Source organism: Canis lupus, chromosome 22, assembly GCF_011100685.1.
Source record: "Canis lupus familiaris isolate Mischka breed German Shepherd chromosome 22, alternate assembly UU_Cfam_GSD_1.0, whole genome shotgun sequence".
NCBI lineage: Eukaryota > Metazoa > Chordata > Mammalia > Carnivora > Canidae > Canis > Canis lupus.
This window is the reverse complement of record NC_049243.1, coordinates 8892591-8913065: the sequence shown is the minus strand read 5'-3', so window position 1 is coordinate 8913065 and position 20475 is coordinate 8892591. Positions and strand designations below refer to the sequence as shown.

Sequence of the window (20475 nt, the reverse complement as noted above, 5' to 3'; positions counted from 1 at the left end):
ATTTTATTTATCTATTCATGAAACACAGAGAGAGAGGCAGAGACATCAGCAGAAGCAGGCTCCCTGTGGGGAGTTCGATGCAGGACTCCATCCCAGGACCCCGAGATCTCGACCTGAGCAGAAGGCAGACGCTCAACCACTGAGCCACCCAGATGCCCCTATAACATTAAGTTTCTGACTGTAGTTTTATCTTGCAAAAAAGAGTGTGAGGACATGAGCACATTCCCTTTGGTACCACAGTGATGGAGTTTAAGAGCACAACTCAAGGGCTTTTTTATATTAGCAAGATTAGTAATTGTAATTCAGCTTAAAAATATGAAGGATTTGATCAGAAATTTTTTCAGTAAGTTTCTCTTTTTTTCTCTTAAAGAATTGTTTCTTTTATGAAAATAATACCATTCTCAGGGACAGAAAACTTTAGGGACAATGTGTCAATAAAGTAGTAGTTAATTAACTAATCACTTCATTCATTCATCCATCAAGCATTTGTTAATTGTCCCTTATGGGCCTGGCACCAGGCCAGAAAATGGGAAGAAAAGAATAAACAACAGTGTGTTCAAGTAGTTCAAATACTAATACTAATTGAAGAGATGAAAATAAACCTGTAATACAGCCACATCTGATCAATAACAGAATCATATGTCAGGCGACAGGAAAGCAGGTTGGGGAGAGAGGTTACTTCCCTCTAAAGGGCAGAACAGGGAGAAAGCACATCCCAGAGTCACCGGAAGTAGAAGCAGAGGCATCTGTAAAGTAAGAACAGTCAAGGCAGAGGAAACACTGAGTGCCAAGGGCCCTAAGGCAGACACGAGTGGGTTCAAGGAACAAGAAAGAGAATGGTGTAGCTGAAAAGAACAAGTAAGGGACAAATTGGAGATGAGGTTATCAATCAGGGGTTATTAATAGGGGATCTGTGACAGCTGGAAAATGGTCCTCCCTCCAAAGATACCCAATTCCTAATCCCTAGAACCTATGAGTTTTAGTTTATATGGCAAAGTTGACTTTGCAGACCACACTAAATAAAAAATTTTGAGATGAAGATATTATCCTGGATTATTTGGGTGCTCCTAAATGCAACTACATATATCCTTGCAAAAAGGAGGCAGAAAGAAGTCTGAAGAGACTCAACGAAGAGAAGGTGATGTGAAGAGGGAAGCAGAAATTAAGATAGTGATGTCCCAAGTCAAGGAATGCTGGTAGCCACTGGAACCTGGAAAAGGCAAAGGACAGATTCTCCCCTTGAGCCCCTGCGGGAGCGCTGCTGATACCTCAGCTTCAACTCAGTAATACACATTCCAAACTTTTGGCATCCCGAAGAGTGAGAAAATAAATTTCTGTTGCTATAAGCCAGCAGTTTAGGGTAATTTGTTACAACAGGCACAGGAAAGCAATCCAGGGCCACACAAGGAATGAACTGTTGGTGGTGAGGGTAGTCAAAAGGAAAGAGCAATATTCCAGGAGAAGGATTATGAAACCAAATACTAGGACAGTTACTGGTGATAGGTAAGAGAATGGATGAGACATCATGATGCCAAATTGATGAGATGTGCTTTCAGGCTAAGTGGAGATCATGGGAAAGCAAGGAGACAGATTATTAACACAGTCAGAAAACTAAATAAGAAATAGGAATAGATTTAAAGGGGAAAGACAGGTTAGTGGTATAAGATATGTTGGATTTCTACCAATCCCAGAGGATCCAGTTGGGAAGTGAAAGAAACCATCTATTAAGTAGCTACTAAGGAAGAGATTCTTCACACACATTCTCATGTTTAATCACTACGACTTCCTTATGAAGTGGATGGCACTTCCCATTTTACAGAGGAGAACACAGATTCAGAGTTGGTGATAACCCTTGATCCTTCAACATATGCAGTGGTTTCCAACTTTTTAAACATGAAGCCCCTCTTCTTTATTCCCTAAGTGTCCTGAGTTTTAAAAGATTTCACTTACCAAACTGCATTTGTTAAGGAAGAATTAGCTCTTTATTTATTTTTTGCTATTCGAATGCATATGTAATCACCAATCACACTTCCGATTGGCATGATATGACCAGGCGTCAGTACTAAAATTCTAGCCCAAAGCAAATAACATTTTATCCCTTTGTGGGCAAATATATAATTTGCCTTGGCCTATTTAAAATATTAATTATTGCTTCAAGACCCCAGACTGAAAACTAACCTTTTCACTTCACCCCTGATAAAGCATGAATTATACTGAGTGTATTAGATGTTTGACAGCAGGGGTTAGTTTTTGTTAATAGCGCAAAAATGTTTTCAACTGTGAATGCTAAAAAAAAAGTCATGCAAAAAATTTTAAGAGGGGGACAGAATATGCCACCCCAAAATATGCCATTTTGACATATTTATTAGTTTGAATTAAAGTTACTTAAGAAACAGCTAGTGCAAGGACATTCTGACCCTCCTCTGTCCCAGGAAAGCAGGAAATAAATCCACCCTATGAAAGGCACCCTCTCTGTCCCAGGAGGGTAGAAGGCATCCTTATCTCTAGAAATAGGGAACAAAGGGCCAAGATGGCAATATAAACAAACGTTGTTACTTCGTCACTAATTTACTACCCTTACTACCCCAGGCCCGAACTTCTTTGTCTTACTAATTCTTTATAAATTTATTGTTTGTCTAAAAGGTATAAAAGCTGTCTGCTTTGGTCACTGCTTTAAGTCAAGTATTTTTACGGGGCTCCTGTACATATGGAATTAAATCGGATTTTCTGATATTAGTTTTTCTTTAGTCTGTCTCATGTGAATTTAATTTAATTTAATTTAATTAGGTCAGCCAAAGAACCTAGAAAGAAGGAAGGGAAAAGTTTCCTGCCCCTACACCATCCCAGGATGGAAATACAATTAGAATCAATGAGAAAAGCGAAATTAGAAGATGAAGAGAAAGATTTGGTCATTAACAGAAGAGGTCACACTTGAAGTGTTAAGACTGGATGAGACTGCTCAGGACAGGAGCCCGGGGGCCAAAACCGAAACCCTAGGATCACCAAGCTCTAGAGCTAGTTGTTTTTCTATGAGACCAGCCATGAGTAGCTAGAGTAAATAAATGTTCAAATCACTGAAAGAGTAAAATATATGCACAGGGCAAAGCACAGTATAAGAGATAAAAATACCAGCTTGAAAAATAGATTTTAAAGCATTAAACTCTGAGAACATAAAGCAACAGCATGTCAACAACAAAAAATCCTATGGGAAAAAGCCCAGACTTACCGTGGGATCCTGTGTCTCTCTGAGTTTGTGTGTAAATGATAACAATCTGTCCAAAGCTTCCTGAGGTATATTTGGGACCTATTTTATGAGAGAATTGAGAAAAGACAGAAAGAATAAGTGGGAATAGCTGACCAATTAACCAGAAATTCTGGCTACTTAGCAAACAATATTAGAATTATATTTTTAGAAAGTCCCTAATGATAACACTTAAGCATCTGCTTTCTCTTTAACAATCAGGAGGTTAAAACCAAGCCACTCTTCATTTACAATCCCATCACCAGGATAAAAGAGAAAGGAGCCTCTAACTCAATTAAAAACTGGCACAAAGTGTACCCAGAAAAAACTTCTCATAATTATTTGTTAGCTCCGGCATAATTTTTTGAACACTAATTTAGGCATTTTTCTTATTAAAACCAAACTCCTTCACTTATTAGTAATTTGTCTATCTAGTGACGTAAGGCATCTGGTACAAAGGATGGATGCCCAGGCTATTCATTTTTTAAAGGACTTTAAAATCACATACATAGGGGGCATAATCGGTTTATCAATGACCTCTAAAGAACAGTTGCCCAAATAACACACACTGGTTGCTTGAATTCTAACAATTTTAATCTAATTAAATAGTTAACTGAATTAAATTATGAGAAATTTAATGGTAACAATGACATATCTTTCATTTTAATTTACAAAGATCAGAGAGTTGTTAGAACAATGACTGGTATACTGTAATCATTTCAGACACTATGGTTAGGTAATCTACCCAAGATCTAGAAGCTGTTAAGGAGTGGATTTGGCACTTCAGAATAAGTTGTTTCAATTGAAAGCCTATGCCCTTATCCACCACTGCGCGCACAAGATCTAAAATTAATCAGCTCATTCTGGTGTTTAAAAGGGGATGAGTGCATTTATGTAAAAAGTTAATTATTTGTGATTGAGAACAACACTGCCTACTAGAACTTTCTGTGATGATGGAAATGTTCTTTACCTATGCTATCTAATACAGTAGCTGAAAGCCCCTGTGTGTTTACTGACCACTTGAAATATGACTGAGAAACTGAACTTTTGAAATTTATTGAATGTGGCTAGTGCTACATTGAACAATGCAGTTCTAAAACTCTAAAAGGTGAAGCACTTAATAACACATTACATATACTACAAGCCACCAGATAACTAATCAGGTAAGTGTATGATACATTACAGTACTGAGGAGAACAGAACTACTTTGTATTTTCTAAAGGCTAAGGAACTAAAATATATTTGGCCTCCCTTTATAGGAGGAACTCAAAATAGTCATCCTTGGCTGATTTTTACATGGAAAAGGAATCCTAAAACTGCCTCCTCATGAGGAAAATGGAGAGATAGCTTATATCCACAGTTCTCAAAGTGTGGTCCCCAGATCAGCAGCATGGGTATCACCTAAGAATTTCAGAAATGTATATTCTCGTGTACCATCCCAGACCTAATGCCTCAGCAATCCACATTTTATTAGGCCCTCCAGATGATTTTGAAAAATGCTGAAGTATGAGAACCATATATCAGGAAATTTGGGAGTAAATGGGAAGAAGCAGCCAGAAATGTCCAACTCTGCTCTGACAGGTGTCAGAGTACCTTAAAATAAGAAAAGTTGAAGGCAGCAGGCTAGAGCTAGCCTTACTCTTACCATTTCCTTAATCACTTGAATTTCTTCACTTTTGACAAGTGGTTTCATATAATGGAACAAGAACATGGTTAAGAATTCTGGTCCCAACCACTGCTGTGTTGTGCTTCCAATAACAGGAGGCTCTGCCAAGGCAATGATTCTGAAGGAGGGGTGGACAGGAAAAATGGATCTAAAAGGGGAAAAAAATAAAACAAACAAACATAAACTTTCACACCAGAAATCAGGTCATGGTAGCTAAAGCCTAGGGCAATGATAAGCCTCTTGCTGGTTTTTTTTTTTTTTAATGATAAATTTATTTTTTATTGGTGTTCAATTTGCCAACATACAGAATAACACCCAGTGCTCACCCCGTCAAGGCCTCCTGCTGTTAATATGGTCAAAGCTATTATCCAAAGAACAAGCTTTGAAAAAAATCAGGACCAAATGAAAGATGAAAGAAAGAAGGAAAGAAGGAAAGAGAAAGGAAGGAAGGAAGGAAGGAAGGAAGGAAGGAAGGAAGGAAGGAAGGAAGGAAGGAAGGAAGGAAGGAAGGAAGGAAGGAAGGAAGGAATAATAAATCAGGACATCCGAAGAACCTATCATTAAAACAAAAAAAGAGGGGCACCTGGTTGGCTCAGTCAGTTAAAAGTCCCACTTTTGATTTCAGCTCAGGTCATAATCTCAGGGTCATGAGACTGAGTCCCACATAGGGCTCTGCACCGACTGTGGAATCTGCTTAAGAGTCTCTTCTTCTCCCTCTGCAACTCTTCCACTAGCTGCACTCTGTCTCTCTTCTCTCCCTGCCCCTGCTGCCAATAAATAAATAAATCTTAGAAAAAAAAAAGAATAAAGATTCACCTACTGCTAAAACATATGTACTGTTTCCACTGATGATCTCCATCCCTGCACAAACCATTGTTTTGGATATGTTGTTATGCCTCCAGCAGATTTTCCCTATAGTCCCTTGAAACAAAATTCCATCCAGTTCATATTCATTACACAGGCTCCTTTTCTTTATTCCAAATCCCCTCAAAATCTCCTATCTTGCAAGAAATCCACTCTATGTCAATCATAGAAAGACCAAGGAGTATGATTCAGGATGAGAAGACTTTTCACAACATAGAAAATTTAAGCAGCATGAGGGACTGGATTAAATTTAAAGTTTGGATTGACAATAAGAATATTTAGGTCTTCAAAAAGATAGAGAAAATGAAACTTTTACATAATTTACTCTTCTGTCATTTTATAGGAAATAGTATGATTTTTAAAGTGATCTGTTTTATAAATCTCTGTTAGGGAATCCAAGGATGTAAATATTCTAGAATACACAGAAGAATAACATAAGACTTCCCACCATTTGTGAAATGACTTGAGTATGTTTGGGAGAATGGACTAGACACCCCTTATGATCTAATCATGTGGGTGATAATGCCAGTTCATATTAATTGCACTCTAAACCCCAGTGGAAATAAAACTTTTTTTTTTTTTGGAAATAAAACTTTAAAGGGTAATATCACCCTTGCTATGAGAAAGAAGAGATAAAAGCAAAAACACCTGTGGAGATCTTCACAAAAACAAAAATACAGGCACATAACTGGCATTTCCCCAGAAATGGACTATTCATTGCCATTACTATTACAATAGAGCCCTATAGTTAAGTGAGTAGGCAGCTAGAATATTAGGAGGTAGGACATGTGTGGCGAGAACCAGATAAGTACTCTGAAGAGCCGAGGTAAGAAAATGCCCCCCCTCCCCAATACAACAGGTAGGTCCACCGAGTCCCTAACTACATGATCTGTAGTTTTAGAGGCCACATCATAATTTGTAAACCAGGGTAAAGCAGTTTTTAGAAATGGTCACATGAAAAGTCTACAAGTTTTCATAAAAGCTACCAGATATCATTTCATTTCTCTAGGTAGGAAAAAAAGAAATCCTTATTTACAGATATTCAAGCAGGGCATGGGAATGATCTGTCCAAAGGAGTTGTTCTGGGAAAACAGGAAAGAATAACAACTTGAGCAGTGTCTGAAAGTCCTGGGGATAGCATGATCACTGAGGACTGCCAGCAATTAGATAGTCACACAAGGGAATCTAGACGCAGAAAATTCTGTGATCTAAAAGCTAAAACGGGAAGGTTATCCCATTTTCCACTTCTGCCAAGTGGTTTGCCATATTCCAGAAAACTAAGTTCCATGGCCTAACAACAGATGTTGGATTCATCCTTGATCCTCCTCTTTCCTAGTTGGGACAAAAGAAGGTGGGAGACAGAGCTGCTTTGTTGTGACTTGACTACACAAAATTAAATCTGCAGATGTAGTTTCTTACTCAAGATCATGAGGGATACTAAATCAGGGAATAAACAAAGCCAAAATCCAATACGTAAGCCAAAAGAGGAAGTCCAATTTATATCCTTAAACCAAAAGATCAGGAAGCAGGTATCACAGCTGAGCTGTAAATTTAGGACTAGAAGAGTAATTAATAGGAGAACAAGCAACATGAGAGCAAACTAGGTGGTTTGAGTTTAAGTAGGTGATGATCGCTGCTTAGGATATACACTGCCTGTGGCTTGCTTTTTGGTACTGACTCTAGCAAGGGTACGTGAGTAAGCTGCACCAATTTAAAGAGGGCACTTTCTGAGACAGCAGCTGGATGTGTCAGGCAGAGAAATGTACACTGACTATGAAGCCAGCAAACTCAGCCAGCAAACTACTGAATAACAGGATAAGGACCTGTTGTGCTGCTAAGTCTCCCCCAAAGGCTTCCTTACACATAAATAGGTCATATGGAAAATCATTTCCTGATAATGATAGGATTTCCATGTCTGAAAGTTGGACAACAGAGAACTCCTGAGGATCTGCCATCTACTTCCAGGTGAGTTAACATAACCGCCGTGTAATACAAAGGCTGGATAAGTGGTAAATAGTGGAGAATTAGGAAACAAGCACAATTGAAAGTCAAAACCAAGGTTAACTTTAATTTTACTAAATTTAACAACAATAATAACAAATGAAACTAAGGTATGGCTTAACTTCAGATAAGTAAATATTTCATAAAAGTTAGATTAAAAAGGCAAAATGCCCTTTTTATTTTTATTTTTTATTTTTTAAAGATTTTATTCACGAGAGACACAGAGAGAGAAAGAGAGAGGCAGAGACACAGGCAGAGGGAGAAGCCCGCTCCATGCAGGGAGCCTGATGTGGGACTCCATCCGGGGTCTCCAGGATCAGGCCCTGGGCCGAAGGTGGCGCTAAACCGCTGAGTTACCCAGGCTGCCCCCAAATGCCCTTTTTAAAAAAAGATTTCAGAGGTGCCTGGGCGGCTCAGTCAGTTAAGTGTCTGCCTTTGGCTCCGGTCATGATCACAGGGTTCCTGGATCAGTCTCATGTTGGGTTCCCTGCTCTGAGAGGAGTCTGCTGCTCCCTCTGCCTCTCCCCCTGGCTCATGCTCACTCTCTCTCTCTCAATCTCTAATAAATAAATAAATAAAATCTTTAAAAAAAAAAAAAGACTTCAAAAATAAAAGTATTGAGGTCAATATGTTTGTTTGGGGACATAAACATGTTTTAGAAAGTAAAGTGCTCTCCACTGCATCTCAGCAGTAAAAAGGAATGAATTCTTGATACACATAACAACATGAAAGGAGCCAGATCAAAAAGAGTATATACTGTGTGATCACATTTATATTAAGTTCTAGAAAATACAAGATATATCAAGTGACTGGAAGTAGATTCCTAGAAGTGGAAGAGGAGGGTGACAAGGGTCAAGAGAGGGATTACAAAGGGGTCTGAGGACACTGGAGGGGTGGTCATAGACATACTCATTAACTCGACTGTGGAGATAGTTTCAGAAGTATATACGAATATCAAAAATTGTGAAACTGTACACTTTAAATATTTAGTTTACGATATCTTATTATACCTCAAAAATGCTACTAATTAAAGAAGAAAGACTTCAGTAAAGTCCAATCTTTTGAAGGAACTTAGATGGTAATTTTTGGCAAATGTGTATATTAAGGAAATGACACAGAAAAATTTTAAAAGACATTAATCATAAGCCAGAAAAAGACTTTATAAATGGTCTTTATACTACAGTGTTCCCATTCTGAACCTACAGGGTATGCCTTTCCGCACACAGCCCACATTTCACCTGTTTTTCCTGTGCCACGTAGCAAACTGCACAGATGCATTTCTTACTCATCTTTATACCATAAAAGGTCTAGAGTGATACTTGGGAGAGAGCAGATGCTAAAAACTAAATAAATGTATTGTTGTTGTTAAGAGCCATCATTATAAGAAACTTTTTAAAGACCTTTGATGGGAAGGACAAAAGAAAGGTAATTGATAAGAACTGGGAATAATGGCTTTCCACTCAAAAGAAGAGCAGCTAGTCTAGGTCTGGTCTTGAATGAATATGTTAGAGAAGGTACATCCTCTATATCAAAAATACAGGGCTCCTGGGTGGCTCAGTTGGTTAAGTGTCCGACTCTTGGTTTCTGCTCAGGTTTCTGCTCAGGTCATGATCTCAGGGTCATGGGATAGAGCCCTGAGTCAGGCTTTGTGCTCAAGCAGAGAGTCCGCGTGATATTCGCTCTCTCCTTATTCCTCTGCCATTCCCCCCAGCTCATGCTCTCTCTCTCTCTAAAATAAAAAATAAATCTTAAACAAAAAAGACAAAACCCAAACACAATAATAATTAGACTCTTCACAGACACAGAGTTTAGAACTTTTCCCTGACTATAAAAAATGGTTATTTTTCAAAATCAGAATTTGCTTAAGACTCTTTAAGAATCAAACTGGGCATAAAATCCTTGATCTATCTTGAATTTTGTTAAAAATTGACATGGCTTAATTTGCCAACAAAGAGATGCTGAGGTTTCTGGGGAGGCAGAAGAAAATGCTCAGATCCTACCTATCTTCAAGCATGGGAGTAAGAACAAAAGGGTCTGGAGAAGCTAATCAAGCAAGGATTACACCCAATGTCCAGTTATGGTTCACCACTGATCAAGAAAAACTGGAAGATTATAAACTGTTTTCAAGGTTCGATCACAATCAGTACAAATAAAATATTCAATAAAAAGGAAAAATATCAGAGCATATATAATTATATAACTGAGACTAGGCCACTAATCTTTATCGCTCTCCTGAGGCAACCATAGCCCTTTCTTGGTAAAATAAACTATTAGTAATGCACAGAAACTCAGCCCCTTCATCTATGCTCTGACCAACAGCAGGAAGGAACACATTTAGCAGCCTATAGTATTTGTACTCCCCCTTTCCCCAAAGAAGTTTTTCTCATCAAAGGAAACAGTTCTATTTTGGTCCTTATTTCCTGTGAGAAATGCAGGCATGGTGTCTAGTGTGTGTGGCCATCATGCTACTTCAAATCACCATGTCCACTGTATTCTTGGTGTCATGCAACAAGAGAAGGAAAGTTGCTAACACTTCTGATGCCAGATCTAAGGGCACATTAGCTGTGTAATTACCTGCAAAGAATGCCTGTAGAGCATTCTGATGAAGATAAATGAACTTGGTCAAGAATTAGAATACAATGAAGGTCAGTAAAGGAGTCAAATATAATTGTTTAGAAACTAGGCTTCACAGTATGAAGTTGAAAGGCACTGTAGTCCACTAATAGTAGCTATTAAATTTGAGATCCTGTGGTTATCAGACTTGTCATAAAAGGCAAAGTATTCCTGTTAGTAGATTCAAAAAAAGTTAACACTGCTAGCTCAGAAGGTCTTCTAAAACTAGATTACCAGAATTACTTTTACCTTGAGTTTCCTAGAATCTGTACTAGGTTAAGAGTTATTCACTCGTTCAAAAACATTTACTAAGTGATCAACTATGGGTCAGGAATTGTGACATTCAAGACAAAGAGATGAAGTACAGAGCAACAATACCCTGCAACAGTAAAGTCCTAAATCCCAGTTAATTCCTGAGGTCCAACTGCATCCTTGCCTCTCCTTTGACTACATGAAATGCCCATAAATTCCTTTTTGCAACAGTTTGATTTTTTTTTTTTTTTGTTTTTTTGGGTTTTTTTTGTTACTTGTCACTAAAGAAGTCCTGCTAGACATAAATATGAGAACCGGTCCTATCTGAAAACAAACATATTGAAATTTACTAAACTGGGTCTAGAGGCCAAGAAGCTCTTAAATCTTCTTTCCTTTCATTCTAACTTTGACTTTTCCCTCTATCTCAAAATTCCCCAAGGAAACAAAGCATTAATAGCTGAGTTTCTTTAAAGACTATCAGGAACAATAATCATTTCACTGAACTTCAATTCTGTGCTTAGGGAGAGAAATGAAAGGATAGGTGATTCAGATGATGGGTTCCTAATTTATAGTTCAAATGCTAATGCCAAGAGTGACCTATTAGATATGCAGAGCACATAGGATCAACCCATGCATGACAGTTGGTCATATTATAAGAACAACTCAAGAAATAAATTAACTTCCTCAAGGATTACACATTTCCCACTTTATGCTAAGCTATGTCCTTTTGGGTAAGCCATCAGCTCTCAACTAATAAACACAGCACTGAAAGAGATACTGTCAACTGTCATAAACTTACTCTATTCTTCCCTAATATAACATATTATAACCCTAAAAGAAAATATATTTATTCTTGGAAAGCCAAAAATAGGCCACAAAATTAAATCAGATTTAGCCAGGAAAAGATAAATTTACTAACAATCAGAGTAAAGCAGATTCTATAACATGACTGTTTAGCAACAAAATAGAGAAAAATCTGTGTACAATCATAAGAAAAGAGTGTGTTTCTCAGGCAAAAGAAGGAGGAATACTAATAAGGAAAGGAATTAGGCTTTCAACTGGTAGAAATATTTCAGACAGAGAAGAATCAACTGTTAAGACATCTTGCCTCTGAGAAGTCAGTGAAGACCTGACAAATTGACAGAACGTAAGAAAGAACAGAAAATTAGAATTTCAGTCCAATAGGTTCAACATCTAACCTGATGAAAGATGCAGAAACAGAGATCAGAGGAAATGGGAAAGTCGGAGTAAACAGAGATCTAGCATGACATGTGTGCTACAAATATGAAGGGCAGCAGGTCCAGAGCAGGGCTGGCTGGAATGTTTCTATGGGGCAAAGATGAAACTGATAAAAGCCTGATGTGCCTGAACATGCTGAGAGGAGATTTAGACAAGAAGGGAAGTGTCTGGGGTAAAAAAGTGATAAATACACAGAAAACAGGGTCACTTTCTCTTCTGTGTTCCCATAGCATTACTGCAGAGATCTCTGTTCTAACATTTAAAAGATGCATTATAATTATTTATCTCTGTATCTGCCTCTCTTCATATGTATGCAATCACTAACTTTACAAAAAACAAAACGTATGTTAAGAAAGGAAAAACGACTGTAGTTTACCAAATGTCTCAGCTACTGTACAGTCCTTATGCTGTGATCATCATGTGGACATTGAGTGAAGTTCTAAAGAAAATTATTCCATGACTACTCAGGAAGAATGAGAGATGGGATGTATGTTTATGTAGTGGGAAGAAGGATGATAAAAAGAGCTAAACTTTAATTCTGCATAGTAAGAAACCAATAATTCCTAACATTGAAAGATAAATCAAGAAATATCAATGAAAGCATATTATGATATAGTAATGTGATGTATGGGGGCAGGGTAGCTACACTTGTGGTGAGCATAGCATAATGTATAAACTTGTTGAATCACTACTGTACACCTGAAACTAAGCATTATATGACAACTAAGCATTATATGTCAACTATCCTTTAAAAAAAAAAAAGTATATTATTTAGTGATAAGGAGGTAAGTACCTGAAAAAAATAGCTTGAAGCTGAAAGTAGTGTCCGGGCTGTGGGAAATGGGAAAGTGTCTGAGGACAGATGACAGAGGACTGGTATGTTTCACAAAAAGCCTTGAAAAAGCTATCTGGCCCAAGTTTCATGCACGTTTAACAATGATACAAAATTCAAACGAAAATAAAAAATAAGTGAAGGAAACCAAGCAATGCCCTTACTACTCGTTTCCATCTACTCGGAATGACTTCTAGAAACAGAACTAACTGAGCCTGGTTTGTATTCATGGGAGTGATGAATTTCAATAGTGATGAAGATGGAACACTTTGAGGAGGAGGTACTACTAACCAATGTAAGCCAAAATTGCAACACGATGCTTAGGGCCACTCTGTTCCTGAAATTGTTTTCATTTGTAAAACCTCTTGTGACTATTAGGGAGAACTTGGGTGCTTCTCAGGGAAGAGGGGCTGTCATTTCCTGGACATCTGACTACAAATACAATGCTCCTGAAGTCCAAAAGAGCCTGACAAGGAGGCTTGCTGAGAGCTACTGCCTAACTGCTTTGATTCATCTCCCTGAAAACATAAACTGTTCCCTGATGGGTGGTGGTTCATATTCAAATACTGTACAAAAGCTGACTGTTATAAATTAAAGGTATGAAGTGAGAAGGATCTTTAGAACTTCCCTCCCTAGACAATCAACCAAACTGTTTACTGGGCTAGAGGAATTTGATGATGTGTATCCCAGAAGCATAAATAGCTGTGTATAATTAAGTGAATTTTTAAATAACTTATACAGAGATGTAAGGAATTTAATATTTCCTTTCTATAAAAAAATTCCAAGGAAATTTTTATTTTTTTTTTATTTTTTATTTATTTTTTATTTATTTTTTTTTAAATTTTTTTTTCCAAGGAAATTTTTAAACAAAACTTTCCATAAACCATAAACACAGTAAGAAATACACATAATTATCATTTGTAAAATTTTAATGTTTAAAATACGTCAGCAAGCCCTTTGTGGGGAGGAGAAGCTTCAATTAAATAAGATTCAATTAGGTGACTAGGTATTTGCCAAGTTAACAATCTCTAATTATGTCAAAATATCTATGAAAATGTAAGGAGACAGAAAACATATATTCCAAACGTCCTCAAAGGAAAGTAGTATGTAGCTAGAAGAAATATTTTGCAATTTTTCAAACACATTGAAAATTTGAAAGAATAGAATATGAATACCCATATATCCTTTACCTAGATTTCCCCAATTATTGAGATTTTACCACCTTGCGTTCTCATTCTCACTTGCTCTTTCTCTCTTTCTGTGTATTGTATACATGTACACACACATACATATCTTTTTTTTTCACCATGAATCATCTGGAAAGAAGTTGTTGATCTCTTTTTACATTACCCCTTAACTCAGTGCACATCTCCTAGGAATGAAGGAATATTCTCCTTCAAAACCTGAATACCATTATGATACCTATGAATTTTTACTCAATATCATGTAGTGTACATAGTCCATATTTAAACTTTCCCAATTGTCACAAAGTATCTTTTCTAGCTGTTTCCATTTTATTTCCTGATCTGGAATGCAATCAAGCCTCCTGCATAACATTTGGTTGGGACATTTTTGGTAGGAATAAGTAAATAAGCCACAAAAGGTAATCCTGCGTCAGGTGGTTTTACCTCAGTAATAAGTGATCACTTCCTAGGAGGGAGGGCCCGGTAAATTATGAGAACTATGAGGGTTTTTTTTTTTTTTTCCTGAAGGGATACAAAGTATAGGGCCAAAACCGAGTTGCTAGGACAATAAAGGGAAGATTACCTTCTCAGAGTTAATGTTCTTGTGAAGTGTTGAAACAGAAACAAAAGTAAGGCTTAGAGTATAGAGCACGTCTTGGACGACAAACTCAAGTTGTAAGAAATGCCAGATTATGAGCATGCTCAGGATGCCAACTTATTAAATGATTTAAAGTTTGCTCGGCTTGACCCTAGGTTTAGAAGAATAAAAAGAAGGCACACCTGACAACAAGAATGAGGACAATGCACCCAACATTACCTCTTCTGTAGCTGCTCGTCAGACAGTTGCAGCTCTTCCTTTAAACGCATGTACCTGTCTTCTCTCAGCAGCCTGGAGCCATCATAGAGGCTTAGCTCCCGATCGTGGATCAACCTAAGGGAGAGAGGAAAGTCAGGGAACAAATTCATCTGTCTTGAAGGCTGAAGTCACTAGAGGTAGAATCAGTTCACATTTTAATCCTGTCTATTATTACAATTGAGTCTAACAATTTTGTTTGATGCATCTGTTGAAATTTCAAGCTGGCCGGTGCTATTATACTTGGCAAAACTACTGGTGTCTATCCTGGAGAGCAGTAGTCATGGTTACTAGATGTGGACAGTGAGGAGGAGGATTGAAGAGGAGCTGGAAACGGGAAGGAGGAAGGAGATGAAAAGAAGTAGCTGAATGAGTGACTCAGTATAACCATGAGGTGCATATTAAATCAACAAGGCAGGTGGTACATACTCTGAGTCTATTGTAACTCCTTAAGGGAGAATATTACCAACACATTTCTGTTTCTGGAATTAAAGGTTTTAACATATCAAAAATTGTTATAATGAAATAACTGGTGCTATTTCATATACCAACCATGATGGTGACCTGACCATCCACAGCACAGAGAACATTGTCTTCCAGATGTCAGAGGGCTCAAATAGCACTATATCTAGATTTTACACCAACCGCTGAGTCTCCTTATGCCCACATTACAGTCCCCCCACCATGACCTCTACTCAGTATGCACTGAGGAGAGGGAAGACTGTATAATGCAGGGGTTGGGGGATCCCCAGGTGGCTCAGTGGTTTAGCGCCTGCCTTCAGCCCAGGGTGTGATCCTGGAGACCCGGGATCAAGTCCCATGTCAGGCTTCCTGCATGGAGCCTGCTTCTCCCTCTGCTTGCATCTCTGCCTCTCTCTCTCTCTCTCATGAATAAAAAAAAAAAAAAAAGAAAGAAAGAAATGCAGGGGTTGGGAACATGGGCAGTGAGGCAGTCAAATCTGTGTTCAAATCCAGCTCTGTACCTCATTAGAGGAATGACTGGGGAAGAGGATAACTACTACTCCATCTCTCTACACTTTTCTCTTTTATAAAATTAGGGCAGTCATATCAACCTCATGGTATCGCTGTGAAAATTAAACACCTAATATAAGACAAATGGTTACTGAAGTTGTTCTTAATCTTGGCAGCACATTAGAATCTTCTGGGAAGGGTTTAAAAATGCCAGTGTACAGGACTCATCCTGGATCGCTTGTATCTGAATTTGAGAACATGGAGCTCAGGCATCAGTGATTTTTAAGCCCCATTCCCACAAGGTGATTCCAAGGCTGAGAACCTGACAAGCAGTGGCTTGCTTTCCCCACCCAAACTGAAATAAGGAAACAATTACACAAATGTTTGAGTTTATAAACACAGAGTGAGATTTTTAGTCTATATAAAATATCATCATCCATTACATATTTTATTTTTTTAAGATTTTATTTATTAGAGAGAGAGAGAGAGAGAGAGCATGAGCAAAAGGGAGGGGCAGAGAGAGAGGGAGAAGCAGAGTCCCTGCTGAGCAGGGAGCTGGACACAGGGCTCAATCCCAGGACCCTGAGATCATGACTGGAGCTGAGGGCAGACACCTATCCAACTGAGCCACCTGGCACCCCTCCATTACCCATTTTATATAAGGAAATATACTTTCTCTCTCAAAATAATTCCAACAGGATCAACCAATAATTTAGATCTATGATTCATAAGGTGTTTGAACACAGTGAAGCTGTAACTGACAAATTGTAAGAAGTGTTAGCTGTATGACTTACTTGTGTGTACCAATCAGCATGTACGAAGTCTTTCAAAATTACTACCTAAAAGTTTTCTTTTTCCAACTCTTACGCAGAGAATTTTGCTATGGCAGGCAGTGTTTTTTTCCCCAAATGTTCATTATTTGAAGTTTTACTGTGTTGTGTTTACGATTATAAAAATATCTGCTGTTCTGGCTGGAAACAGAAGATAAGTTTCTCGTGATCTACACGACCCAGTTTAGAAAAAACTGACAGAGTTCCACACCTACTGTTTACATGGTGTGTTTTTTTGTGTGGATGACTCATACAAACCTTTGCAATACAGCAAGCGTGCCCGCGTTGACCCGGTGAATGCCATCCAAGAGGACCAACTTTCCTTCCAGGGCAGCATTCACAAGGGGTGAGGACCGCCAAGCAGTATCTCCATTGGGAAGAGTGTATCTCTGCTGGAGCAGGTCACGTGCTGTCATATCCTGAAACCAAGCCCCACCAACCACCAAAGAAAATGCAGAATTAATTTTTAAGAGAGGGATGGTAGGGTTTTTTTGTAAGACTTTATTTATTTATTGGGGAGAGAGAGAGAGAGAGAGAGCAAAAGAGAACACAAGCAGAGAACAGAGGGAGAAGCAGGCCAGCCAGCCGAGGATCCTGATGAGGGGCTCGATCTCAGGATCTGATGCCTTAATTACATCCCAGGACCCTGAGACCATGACTTGAGCTGTAGGCAGATATTTAAGTGACTGAGCCACCCAGGCGCCTGTGGATGGTAGTTTATTTAGCTTTATAGTTACCTCTCTGAGCATACATTCCATACAACTAGAAAGTCATCTTCTCCAATTCACCAAAGAGAATAATTTTCTTGGTCATTTGAGGTTTTTCCTGTTACTCATCCACATAATATAGCAAGAGGAAGGGCTTCCCCCCTTCCTTATTATTCAGCATTTTCCCCCTCCCTTTAATTGTTCATTTGAAATTTATACACATGATGGTAGTCACTGCCACTTGACAGTAATGTAGTTTTATTCAGCCAGCTTTATTTTTGCTGGGACCAAAATGTGTGAGTTCCTTTTTAAGAATTAGAGGCCATTAAAAAAAAAAAGAAAAAAAAAAGAATTAGAGGCCATACAAACTCAATGGGGGAGATGCTTATCAATCCTGTTCCATTTTCTTGCAGCTGAATTCTCCTGAGAGGTTATGCTAGGTGCCCATCACAATGACTCAGTATATTTGAAGAGGTTTGAAAATGGAGGAAACTGAGGAGGACAGTCATCAGTTGAGGTACAGGAATTGGCAAACAATAGCATAGCAGTTACAAGCAATTTTTTAAAGCACACACACAATGTGTTAGTGCTAAAACAGTGTAATAGATTTAAGCAAACTATTAATAGCAGTGGCATAAAAATATATACTTTAAAATATTTGGGGTTCCATATAATACTAACAGGTTTTTCTTACATGTATTAATGATGAAAATAATAGTTTGTTTTCCATTATCGGCTTCAGAGAACTTTTGTGCAACTTATACCAAAATCTCAATTTCTGCAATCAATTTTATTGAAAATTTTAGTCTTTTGTAAATTCTTTGATATCCAATTCCAGTTTTAAGAAGACAGAAAACTAAGAAATTTGTTTATATTCACAATGGCAACAGATCTACATTGAAATCAAGATTAAAATGTAAGTCTCAATTATTTCCATTTTCTCACTATCAAGGAAGTACTGACTTAGGAAGTATGAATACGCTTATGTTGAATCATAAAGACACTTGAGAATAATAATAGTCTCACCAAGTCCCCATAGCTTTAAAGGTCTGGCTTTGACACATTATCAAAATTTGGCTTAACTCGTTAATTTTATTTACTTTTTTAACTACGAATTTTAAATTCTATGCAAACTATATGAGCATGGCATTCTTAGCTGCCAATGATACATGCCATAGTCAATACCATATTGAGCACCATTATCAGTGTTGACTGAGATAGTTTATGGTGAGGAGGAACTCATTCCTATTCATGGGTATGCCGCATAAGGAGAGAAAAGGAGGGGTGCCTGGATGGCTCAGTCAGTTAAGCATCTGTCTTCGGCTCAGGTCATGATCCCAGGGTCCTGGGATCGAGCCCCACATTAGGCTCCCTGCTCAGAGTCTACACTGACCAGACTCCCTCTGTCCCTCCCCCTGCTCATGCTCTCTCAAATAAAATCCTTAAAAAAAAAAAAAAAAAGCTAAAAGCACAGGAAAGGTTATCACTGTGTAAGAAAAATAGGACAAATCAAAATAAATGTTTGTGATCATTTTCATAACTAAATTATGAAAAACAACCAAATACACAGAACTCTTTAAAAATTAATATAAATTAATATACAAATTGATAAAGTTAAAACTCTTGGTACTAATTATCTCAGAAAAATATTTATTATAGAGCTATATCATGTATTGTTCTAGAGAATAAAGAAAACAGAAAACATGCTTCAACATAATAGTTCTAAATCAAAGATACATATCAGAAATAGCTGGGGGAACTTTTGGAAAATACATAAGCATAGGCCCAAGATCTGGGTTCAATTGATTCAACGTGGGGCTTACTACTTGTACTTTATTAGACATTAATTACATAGATGATAAATTAAATGCCACCCAGAAGGGAAACACTGCATTAAAAAAGAAACATTATAAACTCAATGTGAAATTTTGTGTCATCCTATTTATTTATATCCCTCTCTTATTCTAGTAGGAATTATAAGATTACACAAGGATATATGAATGTATAACAAAGTACTACAAATTAAAAAGTGGAAAAAAATGAAGAAAAAAGAAGAAAGAGTAAAACTTATTTCCTTTAGGTATTCCTACTGGTATTCAGAGAGGAGGTAACATGAATAAAGCATCCCACTGATACCATATTTTAAAGAAATGGATGGGTGTTAATTTTGAAAATGCCAGCTTCACATTGAAAATATATGGTATCCTGACCCATTTTAGCTCTTGAGTCTTGTGTGGGCCCAGGAAAAAAAAAGATGAGGAATACGACTCTGGCATGAGAGGCTCGGACTTGTAAGGAGCTGAGGCTAGCAACTGGCAACATTTTTTTTTTTAATTTCAACAGAGAAAATTCCTTACTCTCATACCAAGACATCCTGAATCACTGTTCTGTGCACACTATGGAAAAGCAGTACTTCATTTGGTGATGATTCCAAAATACTTGCATATCTTGTTAATTCACACACTGTCTACAATAGTTGCTTCATTCAAATGAGTCAATATTTACTAGTAAAAATGATGAAAAAGACAACCAGTACACAGGGCTCCTTTTCCAACCTAGCAGCTAGAGCCTCCCTTCTTCTGACTGAAGCGAAGCATGATTATTTGTTGCTATACAAGAACTAACAGATCGCCAGCGCTGCTAACGCCAACCACAACTACAGACCAGAAATATTCTCCCTTTCTTCAATCCTCGCAGGAGTAAAAAATGGAAAACACTTGGCATTTCTTAGAAGACTAACTCAATCCAGTTTTACCACCTAAACTCTCTCATACTATCATGGCAAAAAAGAGCCATTCTTCACTTCTAGTATGTCTTCACATTAAAATAAAAACCCTCCTGAGAAAAAGAAAGAAGCATTCCCTTTAATAATACAAGTTGCTAGCTTTCATAATTAAAATCCTGTACTTGGAGAAAAGATGAAGATTCCAGCTTTTCCTTAAAGAGATAATTACCCTCCACTTTCCATAATATTAATTAAAATCAGAAATTATTTTTGATTGTGAGACAGTGTAAGAATACCAAAATGAAACTGAACTTTTGTGCAACTGAACCTAATCAAACCTAATTATTGACAAAATTTTTTCAGTATAGTCTGAATGGGTCAGTTATATGAATTAATTTCATAATAAGCTAATCTTTAAAATAAAGTAATAGCATTTCCATCTATAGAATATTTGGATTTTAGTACTATAAAACTGTTGTAACATCTGTATTTATTT

At 37.5% G+C, this 20475-nt stretch overlaps 1 protein-coding gene across 2 annotated transcripts in view; it reads right to left on the bottom strand.

Moving 5' to 3' along the window:
- The window catches only part of VWA8 (von Willebrand factor A domain containing 8), a 353871-nt gene that overhangs the window by 220862 nt on the left and 112534 nt on the right, over positions 1-20475 (bottom strand). For both annotated transcript variants that reach the window (XR_005376290.1, XM_038569648.1), the window contains exons 13-16: positions 16806-16966; positions 14710-14823; positions 4887-5055; positions 3227-3304 (exon numbers count right to left, since the gene is read on the bottom strand). Coding sequence is in view for 1 of the 2 variants with exons in the window: in XM_038569648.1 (XP_038425576.1) it covers positions 3227-3304; positions 4887-5055; positions 14710-14823; positions 16806-16966 (522 nt within the window). In the remaining variant the exon portion in view is untranslated. The remainder of the gene's footprint in view (positions 1-3226; positions 3305-4886; positions 5056-14709; positions 14824-16805; positions 16967-20475) is intronic.